Here is a 26470-nt window from a genome sequence, read left to right as displayed (position 1 = left end):
TAAAACCTCTTTGTAAAATGTCATTATATGTACCCTGAAAGGCAAATTGATATTTTCATTTTCAATAAAACATAAACGCGACCTCAGGTCGTGCCCCAAGTGAACCGTCTGTTTGTTTGTATGGAAATTATATGAAAATTGCACTTGAAACTTTGTCTTGAGCTGGCTGCCACTTGCAGTTGAAAGTTTTTCCGTATTGCTGCCGTCCTGCATCTTTTTTCCGGAAATTATTGATAGTCTCGTCTAAAGTTACGAAGAAATTTCAATTTTAAATGGAATCAAAAAAAATAAAATCATCTGCACAAATCCAGCAGTCAAGTGCCTTCGAACTCGCCACGGGGGGCCAAAGGGTCAAGGGGGTAAAGTTTCGTTCATGTGGTTGCCCAGTGGAATACAAGAAACCCTATATAACCACTATATATGCACGGTACATGGCGATTCAAGCACTTTGCCATTGTGTACATTCCTCACTTGTCCGACATTCCGGGTCAACAAATAGCGAAAGGCTTGCCTTCGCTTGAAAAGGGTTCCCTAAATCAGTAGATATCAAAGGATGTTACAGGTGAAATAATATCTCGGTACTACCTCTGATTTAAAATATAAATAAAACCCTACCCCTTCATTCTCGTTATTTTAAGCATTTGCATTCGAGGCACTTAAATTTTAAATACCAATGAAAAGCCCCGCGAAAAGTTCGTTGGACCAGACGTGGCAAGTTTCTCTCCGAAGATGGCTTGATTAATTGACGATGACCTGGCTAAAGACCTAATGCCGAACTTCCGTGCGAGTGGCAGATATACTTATTATATCAATTAAGGTAAGCAACAATGCTTTCTATTGTCCCCCCAGTCCAGCGATTCTGCTGTCTCATAGGGTCGGACCGCCACTTTCCATCATCCATTCAACTTAATGTGCAATAATGAGTGTCATGTAATGCCAGACGCGTTCGATTCGAATTGCCAACCGACCGACAAACAAACAAAACTCAACTCAACTCAAACAGCAGCTGCAGTGGCGGCTAAAGGAAAATAAAAGAGAAAAACCCAATGCAGTATTAGCAACGACAACAAATTAACATTTTTCAAAACTTTAAAGCCCCGACATGCGTTGACACTTTCTGGGGAAATTGCGTACAATTTCAAATGCAGGCACAAAACTTTACGCGTAATTACGACACTGGGGAAAACAGGAGGAAAATATAAATGACAATAAGGGGGGGCACAAAAAACAAAATAAATAAAACAAACCGCTGGCAAATCGCGTTCGCTGCGCCGTTGACAGTTGTAAAATGGAAAGGTTATCCGGTCCCTGGTCGGCAAAAAGCATGGACAGCCAACAAATGCGTGGAGGAAAGTGCCTTCGGAAGCTGCAGCTGCTACTGGAGCTACTCATGCCCCATTCCCCATGCCTCGAACTCAATCCCCTCCTGCCCCAGAGACTCCTCCAATGAGCTTCTGTCGTGGACAGTGACTGATGGTCTGGGAGCTCCGCTCTTTTCTGCCTCCAATGATTACGACCATGATGAAGACGGCGATGACAGGGCAGCATTTAACCAGCGCTCAGCAGTTAGATAACTATATATAAATTATGGAAGCCAGACGATTGAAATGCTCGACAGATCGCTCTAGAACGTCTACCATAGTTTACAACTCGGCAAAGCCTCATTTACTTTATAAAATTCTAAAAGCCAGACTTGCTAATACTCAACCGAAAATATATGCTGAAAAAACTTTGATTGTTATTGTGAACAAATTATAATTGTCTTTAACATATTTTGCAATATACTCAGTATGCTGTAAATAATTGGCTTTTATTTAAATCCCTTTTTAGCTCAATAGCTGTTTAAAATTCAGGAGAAATATTATTTCTATTGAGTGCAATGCATTCGAGCTCAGAAACTCAATCGTTTAGCTGGGTTGTGATTTCCCATACAAATTCGTATGCAAATTCAAAGGTATATATAGCCAATAGTCGGGGCAACAACGCCCTCGCAAGGGAAGCACTTGAGCCTTACTTTGATGCACATATCCCCATTAAGTTGGCCCCCGTCGAGCTTGTGGCTCCCAATGCGGCCATGCAGAGAGTGAAAGAGAGAGAAAGAGAGATCTCTTGGCCTCATGGCCCAGAACCCACTCAAATATGCTAATCCACTGGAAGTCCACACAGACCTCCGACAGCCCGCAGTCGAGTGCATGTTTCTGAGCCTCAGGAAAAGTAGTTGCATAAAGCTACAATGCCTTTCCAGAATCTCACAGAGAAAGTAATTTGAAATTACCGAAGGACAAGCTTTCAATTACGGTGAGCTAGCTTATCGATATAAAGGGTATATTCTGTTATCATGAACACAATGAGAGTCACTGACAGCATCAATGAAAGTCGCTTTATACTGCCAGCTCTTATCTGTTTCACTAAATTCTTCATAAGTTACTCTCATTACTTGTAATTTGAATTAAACTGATGATTATTTTCTAAACTTACTTATCCATCCGAAAACTGTCGTTTTATAAAATCCAAAAATTTTCTAGCAATCTTCAGTTAGTCAGTAGATTTCGTTAGGTTACTAGCACACAAACAACATTTTGAGTGAACTAATACCACACAGAAGCCCTCAACAAATTGGAAGGAACCTTTATATATCTCATAAATTTTTTTAAGTAATTTGTTTCTTTTATTGAACCACGATGGAAAATCTCCAACCGGAGTCAGATCGCGTTGGCCTTATTGTCTGGGATGAACCGGGAGCATCGATTTTTGCCACCGCCTCCCAGGAGCCCGTACCAAATCTTCTGACCGAGTTCAAACCAATGCCGAAGGGCGAGGACGACTGCGTTTCTGATAAGGATGTTTGCCGCATCATTACACAGTCCTCTGTGGCGGAGAGCTCGTTGTTCCGAATGGTCAAACACCAGGTGGACGAAGTGGCCGCCATGCTCAACAGTCATTTGCATCCTCGGCAACGGCAGGAGCAAACCGATGAGGATGTTACCCGCGGTCTAGCAAGGGAATTGGCTCGCCAGCAGGTGGAGGCCAGCAGATGCCTGCAACTCCATCGCAATGTGGAAAATTTGAGGGATCTCGAGATGGAGGTGGCCCGGGCCCACACAGCCTTGGCTGTCAAGAATAAGATCATCAACAATATCAAACAGACGGTGGAAGATAAGCAGCGGGAGCGGGCCGAGGCTTTGGCGGAGCAGCGAGCCGTGGAAAAGCAGGTGCTGGAGGAGAAGCAAAGAAGGGCTCAGAAGGCAGCCGTCTTTCGTAAAGATCTAATGGCCCAGATCACCGAAGGTCGCACCAAGCGGATACAGGATCATCGGATTGCTGTGGCCGAGGGACGTCAAGAGCTAAAGGAATGCAAGGAGATAGTGGAGCAGGGAATCCTAAAGGATGCAGTTACGAAGGCGAATCAGCGCAAGGTGCTCCTGGAATCCCTAGACCAATCGGCAGCCATGTTGAAGCAAACACGGGAGGCCTACGCTCTGGCCCAAAAGAACAAGCCCGAGAGAGGACTTCTTGATGCCCTGGGACCTGTTACGGCGGCCTATGTGTCCAAGGCGCGGAAACGACGCCTTGATGAGATCGAGGCCAGGGACATTAATGCCGCTCGGCTGGGCTTCCAGCTCAGCCAGATCAAGCACGATCTAGAGTCCCGAGATCAATTGATCACCAGTCTGCTGATCCGCGAACACAAGGCCAAGGAGAACGCGAAGGCCTTGGAAGAGGCCAGAACCAAAATGGCCAAGAAGCAGGAGATTCGCGAACAGCTCCTCAGCCAGCGGGAAGAGCAGAAGTTCTTCCGAGATAAGGGTGTGCAGGATGCCCTGCTCATGCCCAAGGATCCCATGTGCTTCGGCGAACGACAGTATCGAATGCAGGTGGCCCAGCGCGAGAACACCCGACGATTGGATGTCCAGTGCTACCAGGACATGGCCAACATGGTTGTGGAGGCCAAAAATAATAGGAAAATCGCTGCCCAGGAGGTGGTTGACATTGTCCAGGCGGTCTACAACCAACAAAGTCGCCAGGATGAGCTTGTCGCTATTGAGCGGATGAAGCTGCTCTCCAAGCAGCCGCCTGAAGTTCTTTCAGCGCTCAAGAAATCCATTCTCACCGAAGAGGAGATCAAGTCTTTAAACCTTAAGAAGTAGTTAATGAGTTTTCATTTAATACGCGGTAGATACTTGTATTCAGGCTGCTAGGAAATACAAAAAGGTGTTTTTTGCTTCAGATTATTATTAATCCTACGCCCCCCTGGAAGTTGGCTATTATTTATCAAGTATACTACCTCATGTGAAGCAGCTCACTGGCACAGGATGTGCTTAATTTTCCATTTTGCTGCTCTGCACTTTCAAATAGACTTTGCTGGGGCTGCCGGGATGGCAAATGAAATTCACTTTCTTACCCATTCTTTGGCCAGGCTTTTGCAGCAGGTCAGGTTTCCAGGTTTCGTACCCGAGCAACCGGTTTACCGACATTGCAGCTGGAAAATTTGTTTACAATAATACGGTTCGAACGCACGCAGATGGAGCATAAGTGCACTTTGGAACCGGGCTTACGTACATTTGCCTGCGTGCGGAACCTTTACTTTCCATTTCTGGACTCATTAGCCGGCTGCCGGAGGAGGCAGGTTTATATTTCATAACTGGCTGGCGATGAAGGCTCAAGAATGTTGGCAAAGTCACTTTTTTGGCAACTATTTCGGTACACTCTCTTGACGACCTGCGGAAACTTTCCCTGGCAATAACTTTGGCTCCAAGTTTCAGCTTCAGTGTGCAGAAAAAATATATATTTATGCTTTCAGTACACTGTAAACTATGAAAAGGAACCCATTTAGGGTGCTGCGAGCTCAACTGGTTCTAAAAACTGTAGATCAATGTTTAGTTTCTTTCAGTGCAGAGTTATAGAAGCGACCAGCACAATCACAACCCAGTTTCTGTTTCAAGTTAAGTCTGCCAAATGGTGTGAGGTTGTTTTGTCTTTTCGACTCTGGTCTGGTCATAGAGGAGCAGCTTGGTTGGCAAACTTTTTATGCCGAAACTTTTTTGTGGGGCCAGATCTTCAAGTTGGCCCAAAAGATGTGAAGTTGTGTGCACAGGCGTGTCTGCAGCTCTTCCACCTGGAAGAGCGTTACGGGCTCTAATAGGAGTTGAGTCGTCGTCGTGTGGCTGCAAATGTGTTTGCATTGCAATGAAATTGGAAACGAGATCTGCAAAAGTTGAGTAATTGAGCTGATTCTGCTTCGTTGGTCACTCGAATCGAAGAACCTTTCCTCCAACGGATTCATGCCACAACAATCATCTGGAGGCCCCGTTTTCAGGCCAACCCAGAAAAGGGGAACATTGAGAGAAAATGGGTTGGTAAATAAAGCCAATGCCAATAAACCTTTTATAAATTAAATAAAATGTTTAATTATAAGCTACACCTCTTCATTCTGGGTTATGTTAATATGCTGTCTTGACATGAGAGTTCCACTGATCTTCCCTTGATTATTGTGAACACTAAAAAACGACGACTAAATTGTAATATAGAATATGCATTTATTTATTGTTTATGACTTTTTCCTCTCTGCATAGGCATACCAAAAAAGGGAACAATGAAAGACAGGCTCTGAGACAGTGAATGCGATGCAGAGAACAAAGCAATAAAAGGCCCGAGAAGTGGGTTGTTGTTAGCTGTTTGCTTGCCATGCTGGGAATGGAAAATGGAAATGCTAAGGAAAATGAAGGAAATGCAATGTCGTTAACATGGCTCGTAGGTTTGGCTTGCTAGCTCGGTTGGCTGGCGGGTGGAAATAAGGCAGGTTGGCAGCCAGTATACGCATATGCTTGACACGGAAAATGCAGTGGCATTGCATACTAATGTGCCCAATGCCGAATGACAAACGTTGGAAATAGATGCTCATAAAAATTACTTTTTGGTAGTTATAAAATGCCATCAGCCACTTCCATTCAAAAGCGGCCTCTTGATCTAAAAGCCCACGCAAAATGCAGCCCACAGATATCGGTCGAAGTAGCTGAAGTAGCATATATCTCGCGATTATCACGTGGGCGCCGAGTGAAAATTGCGTGCAATTATCCAAAGATGATATCAGCATTGGCTGCCGTAAATATATACGATCCATTATTGTGGCCCTTGGGGCAGCGATTTGTTTGTGTGCTTTCTTAACGCTGCGATTCGAACTGGTTTCGAGCCAATCCGACTGCTGCTATAAATAAACAATTATTTTTAATGCAAAGCCAGCGAATGCGACCGCAGCAGACACTGTCCATGGTATGTCGCCATAGAGAATAATAATGGTAAGTAAATAAATAAAATTATTATGGTCATTTAGCAGACGCACTGGAATAGTGGAAATAAAGTTACACGTAGTGTTTGGTTTAACTATAATAATAATAGCAGTAATATATGCTTATACTCAAAGTAATTAGTGTTTTTTCAGCAATTCAGCAATTAAAAGCCTTTTTGTTCATATAACGTTTTTTATTTCAATTTCCTGTTCTTCTTATGATGTTTTCATAATTATTAGTTAGTTAGTTGGTGGGTGTAAGTGACATTGCCCATACTGGCTGATATAAGCTTAGCAAATAGATTACTCAGTTGCTTTAGTTTTATCGGTTAACCCTTGGAACCGCCAACATTCCGTAAGACTTGAACTTCAACCCTTAGATAGCTAATGTATCCGTTGGGTGTGCCAATCAATAATTAAATGGTTAAGTGCAGCTCAAGCTTATTCATCTGTGGCTTACTGGCCTCAGTAAGATACGAGATACACTCACGTACACCAGATAGAGACAATTCAATTTTAGCCAGCTTATGGCCATTGTTATGGCCATTATATCTAGCTAACATTTCAACCGCTGACCGTTGGCGTTGGCGAAACAAAATGAAATAAAACGCTACACACTCGACTTGACTTGGGCTGGCATTCAATAAGAATTTCAGTCCATTCGGCGACATATTGCAGCCACTTGAAGGCAGCTGATGCCACAAAAAAATAAAATATATTGAAAAATAGAGAAAGAAAAGTATGCGCAATAATAATTGTAACAGCAACTGCTAACAAATCAATAACAACTCATACTTTGGTCCACTTTAATGCTAATGCCCTAAAAAATTGTTATGATTTTTGCGCCTTAAGCTAAAAAAAAAGGAATGAGACACATTGCTACTTTATTTACTGAACTGATTTCAATGATTCTGATTCATTTATTCTAAAAGTTCATTGAAACTTTCAAAGTTTTCAATTGCATTTCCGTTGACCGCCTTCGATGTGGGAATTCTTTTAGAAGCAAAAAAACTTACAGTGGCGGTCAGAAAAATGTCACTTTAAATTTATGACATATATATTTCGAAATTTTAAATTAAATATGTTTTATATGTTTAATTTCTGTGTCAAATCTAGTCTAGTGACTACACCACTTCTACTAAAGTCAACAAAACTATTATTGTTGTATATAATCGTATCAATGACTGTTTAAATCAGCCCCATTTTGCAGCTTGTTTACAGATTTTTCCGTCACATTCACAAAAGTGTTTCACAGCCATTTTGGCCATTGAATTTGTCAGGCTCAAAAAAACGCGAAAACAAAACAAAGTCGGCGGCAACCATTGACAGACTTGTTTTGGCCAGATTTTTTTTTCAGATTATGTATGTATTTTGTTTGACTGCCGGGCGGCTCAATTGCGCTGCTTAATGTGATTTGACCAATTTGGGTTCTGTGACCAAAGCCAGAGCGTTAATTTGCCTATAATTATTCTGGCATGTCTATGAGATAATTGCACCATCGGATCTGGCGGATTATAATGAACGAATCGTGGCCAATCTCGCTTTGAAATTAAAGTCAGTAGCCAGTTAAGGGTATTGGATGAACCTTTTACCACGTTCTATACCCTTACTTTTAGAAGTTTATCTTGCGAGGCATCTTCACTTGGGTTCCCTTTTGATGACACTCGTTAAAAGACAGTTAACCCGATTTGCATTTGGCTTGATTACAGTTTTCGCGACCAGCTTATTCTGATGTGGGTTTATCACTGGCCAGACATCTAACCGGCCAAAAGCCCAACCCAAGTCCAAGCCAAGAAATGTCTCACATAAAGCTAACTTACTCTGTTGTGGCAGCTGTTTTCATTTCGATAAAAATGCAAATACATCGCAGAGCGGAGAGAAAGAAAAATATCGTTATTAAACTCAATAACTGTCACCGTTTTTTGCATAAATTATAATAAGTTTCTGCGGCAGGAAAAATACTCAGCCGAACTTCTAAAAGATATTCCATGTTGTTTGCAGCGGAAATAGAAAAAGGCCGACAAGCAAACAAGATGGAAAATTAAGGAAGCTGGCGAAATGATAATGATAAATGTTTTTCGGACCGTCGAAAGGGGGCGTAGCTTGGAATGAATATTTATGAATGATTAATGAGGGAAGAGGCGTGGCCCCCCAAAAGGTGGCCCAAAGTCAGAGTTGATGGAAAATCTTCAATTACCTCGTGCAGCGGCCAGGGTTCACAGCTCCCTGGTCAATGCACCCCAACTTATCTGGAAAACTGTCAAGCTCCTATACCCAATCCCACGGCATACACATGACATAATGCCCAAATATTTGGATCTTGGGCACATAAATAAGTTTAGCAAGTGTGCTTTATTTTTACGGCGCATCTGATAAGCGCTCGCGACTTAGCTCATTTCAACCTTATCGCCGAGCAGAAGACAAAAGCAAGTGTACGTTATATGTATGTTTATTCCAGAACTAGCATATGAAAAAACTATTAGCATTCTGAAAAAAAATCAGTGTCAAGTCGAAAGTCAAGAATTTTTGAAATTTATTATGGCCATGCCGCAAAGTGCTAATTAAACTCATCTGTCTGCCGACAGACAGAAATACGAGATACATACGTCTTACTTTGTGAGGGCAACTTTTCCACACAGGTGACTCAAGTTCTTGTTAAACGTGTCTCTTGAAAACAGCAAATGCGATTGGAGTGTGGGAGGAATACCTAATGCAACTACATATATATTTAGGATAAAGTGCCATTAGATTTTAACGAGGCTTTATTTGTAGTGTTAGGTGTTTGAAATGGGTCTTAAACACCTTTTCGCTGCATCGGACATTTATTATTTAAATCAAATAGTGTAAAGATAGAAGGAAATTTGTCGGTATTATGATTAATGATAGTATAATCGTATAATCTCTTTTCAGTTCTCTTTGCTCAACACGATCTTTTACGAGCTTAACACACCCTCTTCACACCCACAAGATACTTTAGTACGTGCTGAACCACTTATCTTAAGTATCTTTATCACATATGGATGGTTTATTTATTTAAATGAATAGGTATTTTAAATACCTTTCGGAAATTGGAACAAATATTTAACTTTGGCCAAATTGAATCATATTTATATATGAAGTTCCTTTTCTATATGAAGTAACATTATGAAATCATATGATAAAACGCGTTGAGTACGTTTCGTATCGAATAATTTTGCTTTGTGGTTTTAAACCAGCATTTGAAGTATCTATGGGATATGATTAATACGTGCCTTTGTCTGTCACGCTTAGGGAACTCTTTTCAGTCCATATCATTGACAAGCTGGAAGACTTTTGTTTGAGAACGCCCTCACATTTACTTGGATACTTATTATAAATAGGTGTGTCTTTAAAATTGAGGGCCATGGAATTATGACAATTAAAAATTAAGCGTTTGATTAACAATTTAATGGATTTCTAAGCCATTGCATCCCACCTTGTCGCTTTATAACTATTACTTTTAAAGCATGAGAAATAGCGCTGAACTTTTCAAATACATCTATTTTGTGTGATTTTCACAGGGCAAGTCTCTTTTCCATTGACAACATTGAAGACTATTGTTCGAGAACGCCCTCAAATCATTTCACACCTACAAGATACACGGCTGTATCCAACAGATACCTGTGCTATTTGTCATTGTTGCTGCGGTGAATTAGTCATGCCAGGCCCGAGTTGAAAGCAAATGTTATTGCTCCTCAAACTCGTAATTCCCGCATCGCCATGGTCGCGTTGCGAATCGAGCTCCAGTTCCAAACGTAAATTGAACTTGGTAATGGTAATGGTGGGGAATCTTCGTCGATGTCACGGCGGCGGCTATGCAAACATCAAAAAGTCTCAGACGTGCATAAGAATTAAGCTGAGCTTGCAGCAAGGAAAGGTAAACAACAAGACCAGACGAGGGCTGGTTGGGGAAAAAAAAGCAGAAAACAGAAAAGTATCTGCCAGATACAAGTTCTTCGGGCGGAGTGGGTGCATCCACACACGCGTGAGCTGTGTGTTCACAATATGCCCCTCAAGAGACACATACATAGTACATATACTTTTACAGCTACATCTACAGAAACGACGGGACGAAATGTCCGGGGAAAAAACAAGGAGACAGTTAAGTATCTTTTACCTTTGCGGTGACGCTGATTCTTTGTTCTTTGACTCCGCAGCTTAATTAAATTTATAAACCGTTAAAATAATCAGAGCCCGTCTGCGGATTCCTCCTGTGCAAGCCCCATCTTTAAGCTGCGAAGAAAGCAATTACAATCGCTTGTATAACCAAAGAGAGAAAGCATCTGCCGATGGTGATGTGTGCAGTTGAATGAAAATATACACAAAGTCCAGCAGAGAACGGATTAAATAAAAAAAAAACCAAAGTCTATAAAATCCAAAGGGATCTCTGATATTTGGTTCAATTGTTCTGGCATGACTGAACCATATAATAAGATATGAGTATGTAAAGATAGATATTTGTAAATACCCATAGCGCGAACAGAACCTTCTTAAGCAGAGATTAAATTTGTTCTTTGAATATTTTATTCTTTACCTTACTGGTTGCGAGATACTTTCGTATCCAGTGCCTGACCGCTTGTCGTTCGTAGAAATGGCTTGTGCAAACTTTGGAGATCCGCCAAATTCTGCGTTGTTTGGCTTAGAAATTATCCAATTCGTTTTCGGAGTTCGCTGGGTTCGTTGCTTTCGTTGCTGCTACTTTGCATACACCGCCGTTCGATGGCGATTACAGTCGCTGCGTGCGGTATCTTCGAGATACATACGTTTCGTATTGGTGTGTATATAATTCTGATATCAGACCGAATAAAAGACACACGAAGAGGAGCACTTCTGAGGCACAGGTAGACGGAATGAAATCACACAAATCTTAAACCGGCAATCTCATCGCACTCACAGATACACACGCACACATGTATCTTGTGTTTCAGCAGCGGAACGGAACGACGTTCGCTCGGTTCGAGACGCGTTCGTTGACTAAAGTCGGTTTGCCAAGTCGATCGGTGGCATTTGGGATTGAAACGCGGCCAGCGGTTGAAAGCAACAGGTTGAAAGCGGCTCTTTTTCCCTCTCTCTCTTCCTCTCTCTGTTGGTCAGAAACCGAGATACTCAGATACTTGGCTACTCAGATACTCAGATATTGCTACCTGAGGCGCCCTTCTCGCATTATCATTAGGCCGAATGCTCGACGGCGACGTCGCCCGCTATCAGTTTAATTACGTATGAGAAAGCCACTCGGAAAAGCGCATTGTTCTCGTTCTCACTCTCCCTCTGTTTTTGATGCCCGGATTCGCGTGAACTGCACTTACTTCCCAAACTGGATGCATTTAGGTGCATATTTATACACTGCCCGTCGGCAATCTGATTCCTGCAAGGGTATATGCGCTAAGGGACTAAAGTAAATTCGGGAGAAACTAAACTTTTGATTTTCAAAATTAGTTAGGTCTTTAATGAAATATTGGTTCTAATGAATTATATTTTCTAAAATTCCTTTTCATATCAGTCAAAGCAAGTGAAGCAAATAAAATAGCTTCAATGATACCCTGTAGATAACCCTATTATTGCAAAAATATGTCAAAGCAAAGCCATTTAAACTTTTTGTTTGTATGCATAATTGAGTTTATAATATTAATAGGCAAAATGCCCCCACAAAATGATAGCAAAACTATTTGCTTTCGTTTGTTATTAAATTGAATTACTGAAGATAATACTTATCGTAAACATAGCGTGCAATGTCTAATATCCTTAAGCTATTTGATATTTAAAACCTGTAGGCATGCGATACATTATCTTGAAATAATCGGACTGCGAAAATGATTCTACGTATTTGGATTGCATTGCGATAAAGTTGCGTTCATATTCGCAGTTTTTTAAGTGAATTAAAGTTTCCGATGCCGGCAAAAAGTTCTGCTCCGTTTTTCATCCGCAGAGTGTCCAATATCCGCCTACATATGAATGCGATTTCACTCTTTTCCCGTCCACAAACGTGTGAATTCGTGCAGAAAACATTTTCACATGCCCCCGAGTGCGGTGGAATTTGGAATTTGGAGTGCAGTTACAACCATAACAATGCCCAGTAATAGTTGACATGCGGCACTGACAAATATCATAGTTGTTGAATAGCATTTTAAGAGTATATTTAATTAATGCTGGCCAGGCGCTTTGGGAATGTCAACTGGCCCCAGGGCCATTGTTTGCCGTAGTACAAAACATCTGGCATATGTGGCGTTAATTACAAGTGGAATTGCCCCTGGCATCCCACTCCAATTTGCATCTAAATGGCAGGTGCTCCAGGACACCCGTGTCAGGTGATGTGTAATCAAAGCCGCTGCCACAGAATCCAACGCAGTTCTTGGTCCTTCGAGCCGGTCAATGGACTCGGTGTCACCTAATGAGCCGATCCCAGGCGATGAGTGGGCGTTAAGCGGCCAATTAAGTCGGCTGATGACCAAACCCATAAAGCCAGGTGTAATAAAAGTATACAGCCATGCCAGCCTTGGTAACTGAGGGCTTTCGCAGGCCTCTTTCGCTGACTGAGCCAAAGTTTTCAGTTCACTTTTTGATGGCCATCACCGGGAAGTGGAAGTTCGCCCGCCGCCAGATGAGCAGCGATTCGCTGGCGTAGCCTAGCAGCAAGATTATAATTAAAAGTAATCAACGACATTATCAAGGCAAATGCTAAGGCCAGAACGCGAAGCATAAAGCCAAGGCTGAGCAACGGCAAAAGGCGAAAATCCAGAAATTCTGCGGCGCAACAAGTCAAAGTAGTTGGGCCCTCGGCAGTGGAGCTCTGTCTCGCTACACATAAAAAAAATGGGAGTGTTATGCATTTATTAAGGCACCGTAAAGTAATGGTGTATGTATTCAGCAATGCAGAAATGATTTTTTTCAGACATGTTTGTTGATTATCAAGCTTTAGACTGAGATAACTTTTTGCTGACCTGCTTTCTTTGAGATAGTTTTAATCACAGTTATCAGATTTAGTTTTATCACAGTCTAGATATTCTTTCAATGGCAGAAATAATGAGTGTACATTTTATGCACTTTAATTTTTGACATCTATAAAGAATAGCTGTTAAAGCAATGTTCACTACGGAAAGTAACTTATTCTCAAACAAATAAATAAAAATAATTCAGAAGAACTTCTGTGCATCTTTCGCGTCGAATATCAGAGCGTTTCGAATGCGGCCAACAAAACATTTAATTAAGTTCCCTCTGCCGGCGAATGATGAACGAGCGCTCCATTAGATTTAATTTACTCAACAAGTATTACCAACATTATCAGTGTTATTAGCTAGATGAATGTGTATTCCCCGGTCCCCCATTCCGTTCCACCATTTGTGCCAGTATTCGTGCCAGTATTTGCTCACTGTGCAAGTGTGTTTGTTAGCGGAAATGAAGTAAGTGTGCTGCTGCTGCCATCTTGGGTCCAATGCATTTAAATTTCACAATAAATGTATCTTTAAGAGAAATTCTTGGTCTGGGGTACACAGACTTTCCGAAATTAAAAGCTATGTAAAATAAGATAATATTTGGTGTGATGTTGAAAGGATTTTTCTAGTCAAAGTATATTATAAAATATAACGTATATGTACGATGGTAATAAGTGCAGAATAAACGGCCACATAAACGGGCATTTTTGCATAACCCAAACTTTAGCTATGCGGCTACTAGAGCCCCTTTGACATTTGGCATTTTACATTTCTATAGAACGGTGGACTTAGTTGGCTTAATGGGAATGCTTTCATCAATTGTTGCCCCAGCTAGATCGATGTCCACCCACGGGTTGAAGGCATAAAGGACATCGCAGGACCTGCCACATGTGACCTGCTGGGCGACAGGCACTTCCTTTCGCCTTGCGCCCGCTGCCAATCTCCAATGGCGCTTTTCAATTTAGCTATTTCCGCCCCAACAGTGGCCAACATGATTAAGCAATCAGAGGCGACTGTAAGGCGCAACACCAGCCAAATGAGCCAGGCCAACCAACGAAAGGAATCGAATGGGGAGGGCGCCAACTTTGTTGCCGGCGGAAGGGATTTATGTGTTTAGATTACTTGAGCCGGCAAGGCCAATGGAACCGCTTATATGTTTATATGATGGCCGCAACAAAACCGTCATTAAAGTGTACTAAGTTGGCCAAAAGGAGCAAGTACTCGTATACAATATAAGTCGCCAAGGCACGTCGACTCATTAATGACCCTCATAAATTTTTAATGCCTTTTTGCTGTGATTGCATTACGTAATATATCATAAAAATAATTAATTATGCACCAGGAAAGCTGGCGTCCCATCAACATTGTTTCGCAAAAAATTAATTCGTTTTCAGAGCGGAAATTCAATTTAAAGAATTCGAAATATATCAGCTCGTTCGATTGTTTACCAAAATTAATGATTTTATAGGCAAGTTGTGTATGGCCAGGAAAATAAATTTTGTTGTCATCAATAAATTTTCCCACATTTCAGAGTTCTCTGAAACACGGCAAAGAAACTGAGCAGTGTCGAGGCTTAAGGTCTGGAAATGTCGTCATGGTAAACTGAACTCATTGTATCGATTCGTAGGCCTTAAAAATAATTGTCTAAAAGCGAAAACGTGTACGAGTACTGTCAACGAATGTCGCACCAGAGGAAAAGAGGACAATAAAATTGCTTTCCATTTTGCGGCAGCGTCGGCGTGACAATGAAAACACTTTCCAGTTATTTGAATGCCAATGCAGCATAAAACTCGGATCCCGCCACCCACCATCCACCACCCATCGCCCACCTTCCCGACCTTGCCCCACCTGTTCCCTTTTCGGCTAACGACGCATTAAAAGCGGGTGGAAAAGCTCTGGAACTAGAACAACCAACAATCCAACCAGGGTCACGAAATACACCAGCCAGCACGAGGACAAGAGTATGCCCCAAGAAATTGAAATGCAGATGGGGGAACTTAGCTGAATGGAGAGATTCTTACCCCGCCGAAAGGGATGCCGTTAAGTACAGTGAATGCTCCCACGGCGAACGAACCCCTCAGGCGGTCCACAATTTAATTCCCTTTTAACTGAATATATTCAGCGGAGCGCAAACGGCTTTCGACCATTATTATGTCCCTACTTTGAACTAGCAGCATATAAAATACTATGCAATCGAAAAATGCCAATTATTATGGTTTCTTTTCGATGAAGGAAATTCTGTTTGAAAGTAGTTATCTAAATAAAATATTCTATAAAAACTTGCCACAGAAATCAGCAGGATTTTGGTATTATTAACGAGTATCCTTAAATGTATGTAGTCTTATGTTCGAAATTTTGTTCATAACGTACTTTTGGACACCTTTAATAGTGAAATTAACGCTATTATGGTTTTTGTTGCTTTTCGAGCACTTTAATCGTTGTATATCATCTTCTATTTGAAACTTCACTGTAAATACGTTTAACAAAAAAGCGCCTGCCCCCCGAAAAATGGGAACAATTTTCCGCGCATATCAATTTAGAGCACCCGGCTGGCGATGGCGAACCTGGTGGGACTAACAGACTGGTTGACTGGATGACTGGGATGTTCGCCGGTGGCAGACGCGCGTGATTTGTCGACCAAGTGCCTGCAGGTAAGCCATGGCATACGTGTACCGGTGGGCTTATCCCAGTGTAAAAAGGAAACAGGACTGTGGACCACGGAGTACGGAGCTCGGAGCTCGGAGCAGTGCCGCCGCAAAAGGTCGAGCCATAAATTACGGTCTCCAAATGTGCGATACGTGCGTTTTCCGAGAGGATTGCCGCTTGGCTCCGCCATCGTTTTTTTCAGTTAATAAAAAGCTTGTTCCAAGTGCATTAGCGCTGCAGTTCGAGTGGCTAAAGCAAGTGCATTGTCTGCCAAAAAACTTCTGTCTTCGTGGCACATTTAATTAGGAAAGCATGGGAAAGGCGGAGAAGAGGTTGCAAGAAGGGAAATACCTGACTTAGTAAGTTGCAAAAGTGCAGTAAGACAGCTCGGCTCTAAGGCGAGTTTCGATTTAACTTACAAAATTACAAAGGAAAGTAGAGAAGATCGAATGAAAAAGTCCTTCGGTTGGGGGGAAAATGCGACACTTTCGTTGCTGACTGCGCAAAAAATAAGCTAATCAGTGAAAACAGTTGGGGTGCAATGTTGCTTACATTGACGCAAAACTATTTGAATATCCAATGCAGATTTGAATTTAAAGCTGATAAAAGAAGACTTCATTCAGAATGAACTGATACTGATAAGCATGGTTTCCTTTAATTATATATAAATAAGAAACCTGGTTTATTAAGCCAAGAAAAGTACAAATATTTTTAAACTTAAACTTGCATCACCCTCTCACCGAAGGACTCTCATATTAAATAATCTTTAATATATCATATTAATCATCACTTACATCATTCTCGTGGCATCTCTCTGCCTCACCGACTCGTCCCTGTTGAGCACCTCGATGATCATTTTGCGCTCGTTCTCGGATAGATTCTCGAGGACCTGTGATGTGGCCACCGCCAGTTCCGGACCCAGTGCATCGATGGTGTCCACCGGAATGCGCTCCACGCTCGCCGACTCGCAACTGCTGCCCATGGTGGAGCCGTGCAGATTGTACGGTGCCATCCCGCCACCCATTCCCATGCCACCCATGCCGCCGACCATGCCCATTCCCATGGCCAGGTTCATGCCGCCGCCCATGCCGCCCCCGGTTACGCCCATTCCCAGGCCAGATGCTGCAGATGCGGTGCTCGCTGTGGTCGGCACTGTGGCACTCGTGTTGCTGCCGCCGTACTGCAACATGCTGTTGCTGTTGGGCTCTCCGGCGGCAACTGCTGCTGCGGCTGCTACTGCTGCTGCGGCTGCTGCTGCCCTATGTTTGTTGTTCGCGGTCTGGGTGGGCGTGGCGGGGAGGCGGGCGCTTCGTCCACTTGACATGCTACACCGATTTGCCAATGGGACAACTGCAATTCCAGATTCAGTTTGTATCCAAGGGATGGCGGTGCTTGCAAATATAGGGAAATGGCCGCGGGTTTGAAATGTGACTTTTTAATTTCGAACTGTGAGTTGCTAGTCCCTCGCCGCTGTTTGCCCTAAAATTTGATTTTAATTTTGTGCTGCTTTGCGGCCGAAATGCGCATCATCCTGCCGGTGGGCAAATTGATACCTGTAAAATATTACAAAAAAAAAATTCTCCATAAATATTTTGCAAAGTCCACTCGAGAGAATATAGTGCATAAATTGGTCCGAAATAGATACTAGCCCTGCTCTTCAAACCGCCAATTAAAATGTTCAATAGCCGCCGCCGCTGTGGATGGCCAAAAAACGTAGCATACTTCAGGGGATATGCTCCTACAATTTCCTGCTCACATTTTCAGTTTATTCATTCTGGCTATGCGGCCAAAAATCCAGTAAAATTCAATAAAATTCATTGAATAAGCAGAAAACGGAACGAAAGTTGAAATGTAAAAAAGATATGTTGGCCATTTTCGGAAAATTTATTATGCTTGAATAGGTTAATAGCCGCTAGACTAAAAAAATAGAGCCAAAAGTGCTCCAAAAACATCTTTCAATCTAGTTAAAAAAATAAAAGCTTCTAAAGACATTGTTAAACGATGAGGAAAGTCGAATTTTGGCCACGTATCAATATTTCATCATTCCGATTTTGTCACTTCCCATTATTAAGTCGGTTTCTATCAGCTCCTGTCCAGGATCACGAACCATCCGGTGACTGGTGACCCAGTTTTTCACCGTGCTGCATAAGCCATAAATACACGAGATGATTAATTGAATATTGAACACATCGGCGTGTCGCACACACACACCAACACCCCCACACTTTGGCGGGAAATCCCCTCCGTAAACCATACAAATGTCGATATGCTCGTTTACGTAAGTACATATATGTGGATTTGTGGTGGTATGGTGGTAACAAACGCAGAAATGTACGCTTTGAGTGTAGATTTTAGATACAAGTACAACTTGCAGGCAAGGGTGAACGTGTGTGTACACACGATTTGTATTTGATAAGGTGGCAATGTTTGTGTAACCATTAAAATCGAATTACTTTGGCAAACTGTTTGCCAGCCACTGCTCCAAAAATCCATTAAGATGAAAGCCTCAATAAACTAAGACCTCAAACTTAATTCCGAAGCCGATTTAATGAGAATTCACTCGAAATAATACAGTCGGAACATAGGAAATAACTGGCTAATGAAGGTGTCAATAAACTAATTAGGCGTTTAACGAACGGCAGTCCAATTAAATGATGTGTAATCAATTATTATTTACGGTTTTAACGTAATATAACATATCAATTAATCAATTAAATGATGTATACATACTATTTATTTAAGCCTAAATGGTTGGTTTACATTTGTAAAAATCATGTGAAAAGTTAGTCAATAAAGCATTAATATTTGCCCAATTTTGTATTTATAACTATACAAATTGTATGCATTTTAAAATCTGTATGCAAAGCAAAACCATATTCTTTTATTTTAATACATTTTACCAGTTGTCCTTCATTATTTAATTATTTTTTTATCACTAAGCTAAGCTATATCACTAAGCTGCCGTTTTTGCAAGTCGAAGTTTTTTTTAGCGGGGTTTTTACAACATAATTAATTGAGGTAAGGAAATACGCCCGCAATCTATTTTATCTTATTTTATATATATTAATTAATATATAAGGTACAGAGCTGAAGAGAGCAACCTTTTCCCCATCACTGCTTTTTGGCCACTTGTCGACGGCACTGCCACCTGTTACTGTCATCCAGGTGGGTTGACTCTAGTGGTCCTCGTGGCGGTGTTTAAACAAAAGGCACAGTCCTCCATGTTCAATTTAATTTCTCTGAATAGTTGCCCTTTTGTGTGTGCTCTTGTGTGTGTGTGTGTGTGTGTTTGCGTGGGCATGTGAGCATCGAAACAGCAACAGTCGAAAGACATTTAAATGACAATGACAGTTTCACTGTGGCGGCCCAGAAAAGGACAAAAGCGAGGCTTGATTGGCAAGGAGCTGGTGGGGATGGCGGGGCAGGCCGGCATGCAAAGTCCAACAGTTTTATCGACTTCACGAGTGCCACACACACACGTACACACACAGCCACACATAAACACACACCCAACCACATACACACACGCTCGCTAAGACGCCTTCCGGCATTGCTGACAAAAGCGCTCATTTCAGGTGGCGTAGGTGCAAATGGAAAAAATAAAACGGAAAATTGAAAATGTCATAAAGTTACGGGAAAAACACAGGAAAATATGTTTATTTGTACATATATATGCATTTAAAATCTGAGGGACAGCTTTTAATATCCTTAAACTGAGACGTAGGCTTCATTCTGAAAGATTTCCATTAATGGGAACATGTATCACACCTTAATTCGTGTGACATAAATGTCAGATTTTTCTTATTTTTGTGCTTATTATTAGGATTTTTCTTTCTGTGCATGCGTGTATCCGCGAACCTACTAACCGGCTGACTGACAGCCAAGCAGGCAGACAGGACTAAGGACATGCGATATGGCAGCAGGGCATCAATTGTGCCATGCTGACGCTGCTTAGAAGATGAGAATCCTTCGGATCCCGTCCACCAATATCCTGCATCCCCATGATGGATGCATCGCATGTGCACAACTGACGCCCTACTGCGTGCAGTGAAAATGTAATTAAGCATTTGATGCTGCCACCTGGCTCGTCTTAAATTCTTGTTGCACAGTGTAGGGCTACCAAATGGAAACAGCACAGAAGTCTTATATTTCCAATATAAACAGCCTCTAAATAACAATGCTAAGCTTTCAGATCTCTTTTAAATTCAAAATTTTGTCGTGCTTAATAATGGTTCATTTTGTTTAATAAATTTGTTACTATTTTCAGCGTTACTACATTGACCACAGTTGTAGATTCGTTATACCTCACAGCACGTTTTTTCATTGAAAGCATCAGCAACTAAATGGAAAGAAAAAGAGATGCACCTACGTGCAGGCTGGTGACGTTGTGTATGGCTCTTTTTTTTAATTTACACTTGCTGAATTTTTAATGATGCATGTGCCGACGTTGCGTATACGTAATGTGAAAAGGATCTGGATACGTATTATCCACCTCTGCACACAAACACATCCACATAAACCAGCCAGGGGCTAAGGATAAGGATGCCGCTTGTGAAGCAGGCCCCAATACCGAATTCCAAATGCGCCGGGATGCCAGGCAACGACTATTTTTAGAAGGGAAAATCCATTGAGACCGACAGACAAAGGAGGGAGCTTCCGGAATACGCAGCTCGATCCTGGTAATTGAATTTGACTCAGACCGACGACAATCAATATTGAGACAAGGATGCCACAGGAAGACCGTGATGTCTCATCCGGCTAATGGCTGTGTGTCGTCCTCGTTTGGTTTCGTACGGATAGATGAGAGATTAATATGCACATTGCACATACGCCACGTTGACCAAGCATAAAACGTTCGAACTGCAACGCAGCGACACGTCATGAATAACCAAAAACAGGACGAAACAACAAACAGCATCTGCCATTCAATATTTCACTGTCATTATCAAACAACTCGGTGGAGAGGTCACAGTCTGTGCAAACAGTAGACAGTCCAGGGTCAAAGTCAACTTCCCCGAATGCGGAGCGCACAAAAGGGAAGCCAGGACATGTCGAAGGATACTGCTAGACTGTCTGTCACATCAAAGATAAATATGCAACAGTCTGCCAACGGGGAGAACAAACAAAGAATCGTGATTCTAGGACTTTCAAGCTGGCACACACTCTAAGGTCTTCCCATGTCACCGAATGTGGGGCAATGTGAAAAATATTAAATAAAATACAGAGATTCTCTTTCAATAGATTCCCGACTGAGCACATAATAAATCCCATTATATACATATGTCATCTTAAATAAAGAGCCTTGATAACTTTTGCTAGACTTACCTATTTAAAGTGAAAAGCAACGAATGAAAGGCTCTAGTTTGCTTCTCAATCTAAGTTTTAAAACGCAAGATTCATTGCTCAATTTGATTTCAATGGCAGATAATATATTTAAATGCCTGTATCTTGCTTACCCCAAATTCATGGCACATTTTTCTTCATTTTTTCCTGGCAACACTTTAGGGCTAAAACCATTTCACAGGGCTGACTAAGTGGCTCATTGGCCCGGTCGACACCAGAATCGAGCGCACACATAGCGCAATCAATGTCAAAGTGTCGCATAAGCGAATACACAAAAAGTCCGTGGAACGCAGATAGATATGAGTTGCCGTGGAGGCGTGAGTAGTCCTAGACCCGTGTCCCAGAAACGCCTCTTTGCCCTTCTTAGAGGGGGGTGGTGGCATATATTACTATAAAATAAGCGTTAAGCATGGCTACAGGGGTCGGGAAAGTGGGGAAAAGTCTTGTTACACCCCCAGTACCTATGTACGTATGAACATTAAGCGTCTAACTTGCTGGTGTCAAGTGCTTGTCGACAAGGTTGTCTCTCTGGTTCACAACATTGACTACTCCTTGGAGGGACCAAAGGCAGCTGGAAAATGGGCTTGCCGGGGGAAAGGCCAGGCAAACTCTGTGACAAGTGAGAAGTCATTTGTTTTTCGGCACAGATGGCTCAAGACCAAGGATTACCACTGGCAGTTAAGCCTCTTATGCTTATAAAACTGTGGTCATAATAATCTTATTAAGTCATGACAACATTGACTCAATGTAATGTGTAGACGATGCTTCATCGTCAATATGTTTCCCATTTAAGTAAATGTATCCATATAAATTCATCTATATAAGAATACACATTTTCAAGAATAATATTCGCTACAAGCACACACTTTAACTAAGTTTTTGTATAAGTCGAGCTGGCAACTCGGAACAAGATATAGTTTAAATAGAATGCTTAATAAAACTTTGGTTGATAGTTAGTCATTTCGCTGCTTTCTACAGCTGACAAGTTCGCTAGTCTAGTCTCAACAGCTATGGCAATAATTACATAAAATCGCTTATAAATTATTCCGTGAATAATATAGTTCGTCGGGCAAGTTTTTTGGACTACCAAATTCAGACCAAGTTCAAATTTAGAACATCGATTTTGTGTCAATGAACTGCTGAGCTAAGTCCAAAAATCTAACCGATTTTTACGTTTAAGTAAAATGGAGGCGGAAACGTAGCTTGCGGTGGCCACTTGCGTGACTGGGTATGCACCAATCACATGACCCACATGCACTCATTAATTATTAAATCACTTATATACGGGCTTAAGCAGGGAACCAAAATCATCTAAGAGCAAATCCACAGCGACAACAAATCGAAGGCAATTCACATACGAATTACGGCCATAAATATTTAAGTAGTGCAACTGCTTCCGGCAATTTCCATTTCGAATTTAGCTGCGGTTTCGTTTGAGTCACAGTGAAAACACATACTACTATAACTAATTGAATTTTATTAATTAAACTTTTTATTTTGACTTTAAGAAAATCCCTCGTCGTGAAAGAAAAATCCCATAAAAATTGTTTATGTTGCCAAGATTAGAGCCTCCCACAGAGAAATGTTTCACAAAGCAAAGCCCAAACCACTTAGCATATATGAAATTCATCAGAAGTGAGAAGAAAAATGCGCATATATATAAAGCCGGGAACGGGCGACTCTACACGGTCAGAAGATGCGTTGAGTGAGAAGGGGGTGAGTTTTCCTCAACCCCCAACATTTATTATTGGGTATGTGGCTGTGTGTGTGTGTGTGTCCGCAAGAGTGCACCGCTGTGTTTGTGCGACGGCTTTTGCGGCACACGCGTCGTATGATTTATTTAAAATATAAAGGACAAACCCAACACAGCTGAAAGTAAAGGAGCATTTACAAAAGCAACAGAAGAATGAGGTCAAAAGGCGAACAAATGAGCGGATGCAAGGGTTAAGTTGCCGAGAATTACTCTTATTGTTTTAAAGAAAATCCAAGGCACTTTACGTATCAGCAGTTAAGTCCAAAGTGCGGGGGTCAAATGCTATTTCAATAAAATGTTTGAATTTCAATACCCAATTAAACGACAGATGTCAGTCAAACTAATTATATCAAATGGCCTACATGCAGTCAGCAATTTACAAGTTATTTTATTACAACAGCTATTTTAATTTTAATTAAACATAACTTGGACATGAATGAAAAGCAGCTCTTAATACGGAGCTATTAAAATGACAGCAACAGTTGATATGGACAACAATTACTAGCGAGGCATTAAAATTGTAATTACAAGTTAATGTTGCGAAATGGACTCGATTTAAATTACAGTCCTTTGATAAAGTTGTACCATAAAATGAAATGCAACAAACAGGGGCAACTGGCTTTACGACGACTGACATTTTCCGGGAACTCTTTATGCATTAGGTTGGCGCAAAGGGCAACCAGCCAACCAGTTAATGGTCCAGCCAGACGACCTGCATCTCCGGCTACCCCGCTCCGTTGCTCCAAAGGACATGTGCGGGCCAATCGATGGAAACATAACCAAATCGCATTAATTACGCTCCAACAATTGTTGCGCCACAAAGCTTAAACGGCGATTAAGGGCAACTCGTTCGTGGAACGAGCGGCTGACAAGGACGTTTCGTGGGGATTGGGGGTTGGTTTTCAGTGGGGTTCAAAGGAGACTAACTTTTGCTGCTCCTGGCCGAGATTCACTGCAAGCTTTCGCCTGTCCTGTCTATCTTCGCCAATTTGTTTATCCCTGTTTGTTTGCTAGTGCGCCTCTGCTGGCGCTTAAACAATTTCCGGCATCGAAACCATTTGTTGCTACATGCAACGTTTAATTAAATGAAGAGCCGTCTATGTGTGCCTTTGCTCGTTTGTATGCTTCTTAGCTTCAACATCCAGAATCTCATTGAACCCACAAGTGCACTGGGAAATCAAGTGCTCAAACAATGATCAGCTCTAATGAATAAATAGAGATATTTATATTTTAAATCGGAAATCAGAAGAAAATCAGTTTGCAGCCTTTGTACCTCATCATATATGAAGCAAACCTGCAATTTCGCTCAGTGTACGTCTACAAAGACAGCAGCAACTTGGACTGCAGCCACCATTGATTTGAGTCTATATTTGCTCATTTCAGCTGGCGATGAGGCTACATTAGCATAATTATGACGGTGCGAGAGGAAGGTCTCCATCAGCCCCACATAGAAAATTACGTATCCGTGCTGTTTATTGGAGCGAAATCGTCGAGCGTGGGAGCAGTGTTCAGATTCACGCCATAATTGGTATTAAATTAAATGGGGTCAATGTCATGCAAATTTTAGCCAGCTTTCTGGCACAATGGTTTAATCAGAATTTTTATAAAGACTTTGTTGTTAGCTACCAATCCATTTTTAAACGGAAGACATCTCTGAAACTCAATCAATAAAGCGCAGGATGGCTATAAAAATAGTTTCAAGCCAATCCTATCCTATTCAACTATGGTTAACATGGCAGCATAACAGCTGTGGCATTCAGTTTGTACACTAAAATATATTTTAAATCGTAGTTGGGTACTGAGAATCAGATGCCAGTTGATTTTCTTGCCGTGCACCAACATCGTAGCGAGTCATTAACGTGGCCAAATATTTGTATATGCAGGGATGTGTGGGCGGTTTCACTTGGCTGGCATTGGTGTGAAACTGACGAAGCGTGGCCAGCTGCCACTTTTGGGCCCAGTTCGCCAAAAGGTCAAAGGCAACTGCCTGCTCAGCACCTCCTTATGACCAAGATGAATGTGTAGTGTGCTGTGCGCTCCCAAAAATTATTTGCCCTGAATTTGAGCGAGCAAATATTGAATTGAAGGAGCCACAAATGCACACGTCTCCCAGCTTGTTTGAATTTCACCGGGGCTAACACGATGACAGATGGCACGGTTTGAGTTGAGCATAGTCTGGCATCTGCCCAGAGTGCCCCATTTTGTTTCCGATGAGGTTTGCATTTAATATGGGTCTTATAACAATAGCCACTGTTGGCATAGCCAGCTGGTGGTAGGTGTATTAAAAGCATTGCTAAGAACAATAAAAAACAAAAGGCCATTTTGTGTGGGTATTACTTGTGAAAACAAGGGTTACACTACAATCCACATGGAATCAACACAAAAAGTGTTGCTTATTTCTAAGCTGTTTTCAAAAGGTATGAATACAATATTTCTTAGGTTCGCACCTTTCTGACTATAGCACACAACTTTTCTTACCTATTTTCCCAGAATTGATTACGAATCGAATCGTTTTCTTTTCTCTTACCTACTTAGGCATCAATCATCTGTCTCAATTTATCATCCTATAGCGCTTAAAGTTTTAATAACCGGAATTGCTGGGGGCAGATGGTTGTCCCCATGTCCTGTCCCTGGTAAAATCACTTCCCCCTGGACTCATTAGCCAGCTCTGCTGGCACTTTATCCTCTCGACTGCATCAAATTATTCCCAGGCAGCAATTTTAGGTGCTATCCTCAGTTGGATGTGTGTATATGGATACAGGCATGCAAAGTTTTATGCCCGCCAGCGTTGTCATTACCAGAAGGACTTGCCACGATACAATGAGTTTTCTTTTCTTCGTCCTTTATTTATTTTCTTTTTCTTTTTTTTTTTTGGTTTTCCAGTTGTTTGCGGCCCTAAAAGTTTTTTGTAAAATTTCAATTTTGGTGTGTATGCCAGCCAGCACCCCTCGTCCTGCGAACTCATAAATCAAAATGTCTGCGCAAACAAAAGCCCCAAAAATGCCCCTAAAAAGAATCTGGTAGAAATCCGCCTGAAATGTCAGATTGTCAGTCAGCCAGCCAGCGAGTGGCCACCATATGGGTTGACTATAGTATATCCATCATGGTCCAATCAATTAAATTTGTTCAATACGAAAGCATTATCCAACAACCAGTTGCATGCCAGGATATTCAAGCGATTAAGCAAACATAAAAGGACCCCTGAAAATCGACCTCAGAGTGCATGCAAACCCTTTAAAAAAAAAATAAAATGACGATTTTTCACAGGAAGAGAGAAGCTTTCAAGCTGTGCTGGGTAAAAATTCGTTGACTTGTTGCCTGGCCAAACAAATTTGCACACAATTTAGGAGATTCCTGGGGATACGGGCGGCATCAATCTTTGAATGTCACTGAGCACGAAGAGGGGACACTAACGATGGGAAAAGTATCCCATTCCCCTCCCCAAGAAGCGACTCATTTAGGGAGAATCCTCCAGACTCGGAGGGGAAAACGGTG

General features: G+C 41.7%; 2 protein-coding genes across 2 annotated transcripts in view; one reads left to right on the top strand and one right to left on the bottom strand.

Moving 5' to 3' along the window:
• Positions 1-10995, bottom strand: part of LOC117143000 (synaptotagmin-like protein 4) — a 47491-nt gene extending 36496 nt beyond the window's left edge. The window contains exon 1 of the mRNA XM_033307361.1: positions 10839-10995. The gene's annotated coding sequence lies outside the window, so the exon portion shown is untranslated. The remainder of the gene's footprint in view (positions 1-10838) is intronic.
• On the top strand, positions 2517-4244 carry LOC117143004 (trichohyalin). Its single transcript, XM_033307369.1, has one exon. The coding sequence runs from the start codon at positions 2682-2684 to the stop codon at positions 4146-4148; it is 1467 nt and encodes a 488-aa protein (XP_033163260.1). The 5' UTR covers positions 2517-2681; the 3' UTR covers positions 4149-4244.
• Positions 10996-26470: the final 15475 nt, after the last annotated feature.

The sequence above is a fragment of the Drosophila mauritiana genome, chromosome 3R (genome assembly GCF_004382145.1).
Source record: "Drosophila mauritiana strain mau12 chromosome 3R, ASM438214v1, whole genome shotgun sequence".
NCBI classification, from domain to species: domain Eukaryota; kingdom Metazoa; phylum Arthropoda; class Insecta; order Diptera; family Drosophilidae; genus Drosophila; species Drosophila mauritiana.
Note: the sequence above shows the minus strand (reverse complement) of the source record. Positions and strands in the feature narration are given on the sequence as shown.

What these genes read in the sequence shown, in the direction of transcription:
- LOC117143004 (XM_033307369.1), top strand. Translation starts at nt 2,682, where the DNA reads ATGGAAAATCTCCAACCGGAGTCAGATCGCGTTGGCCTTATTGTCTGG.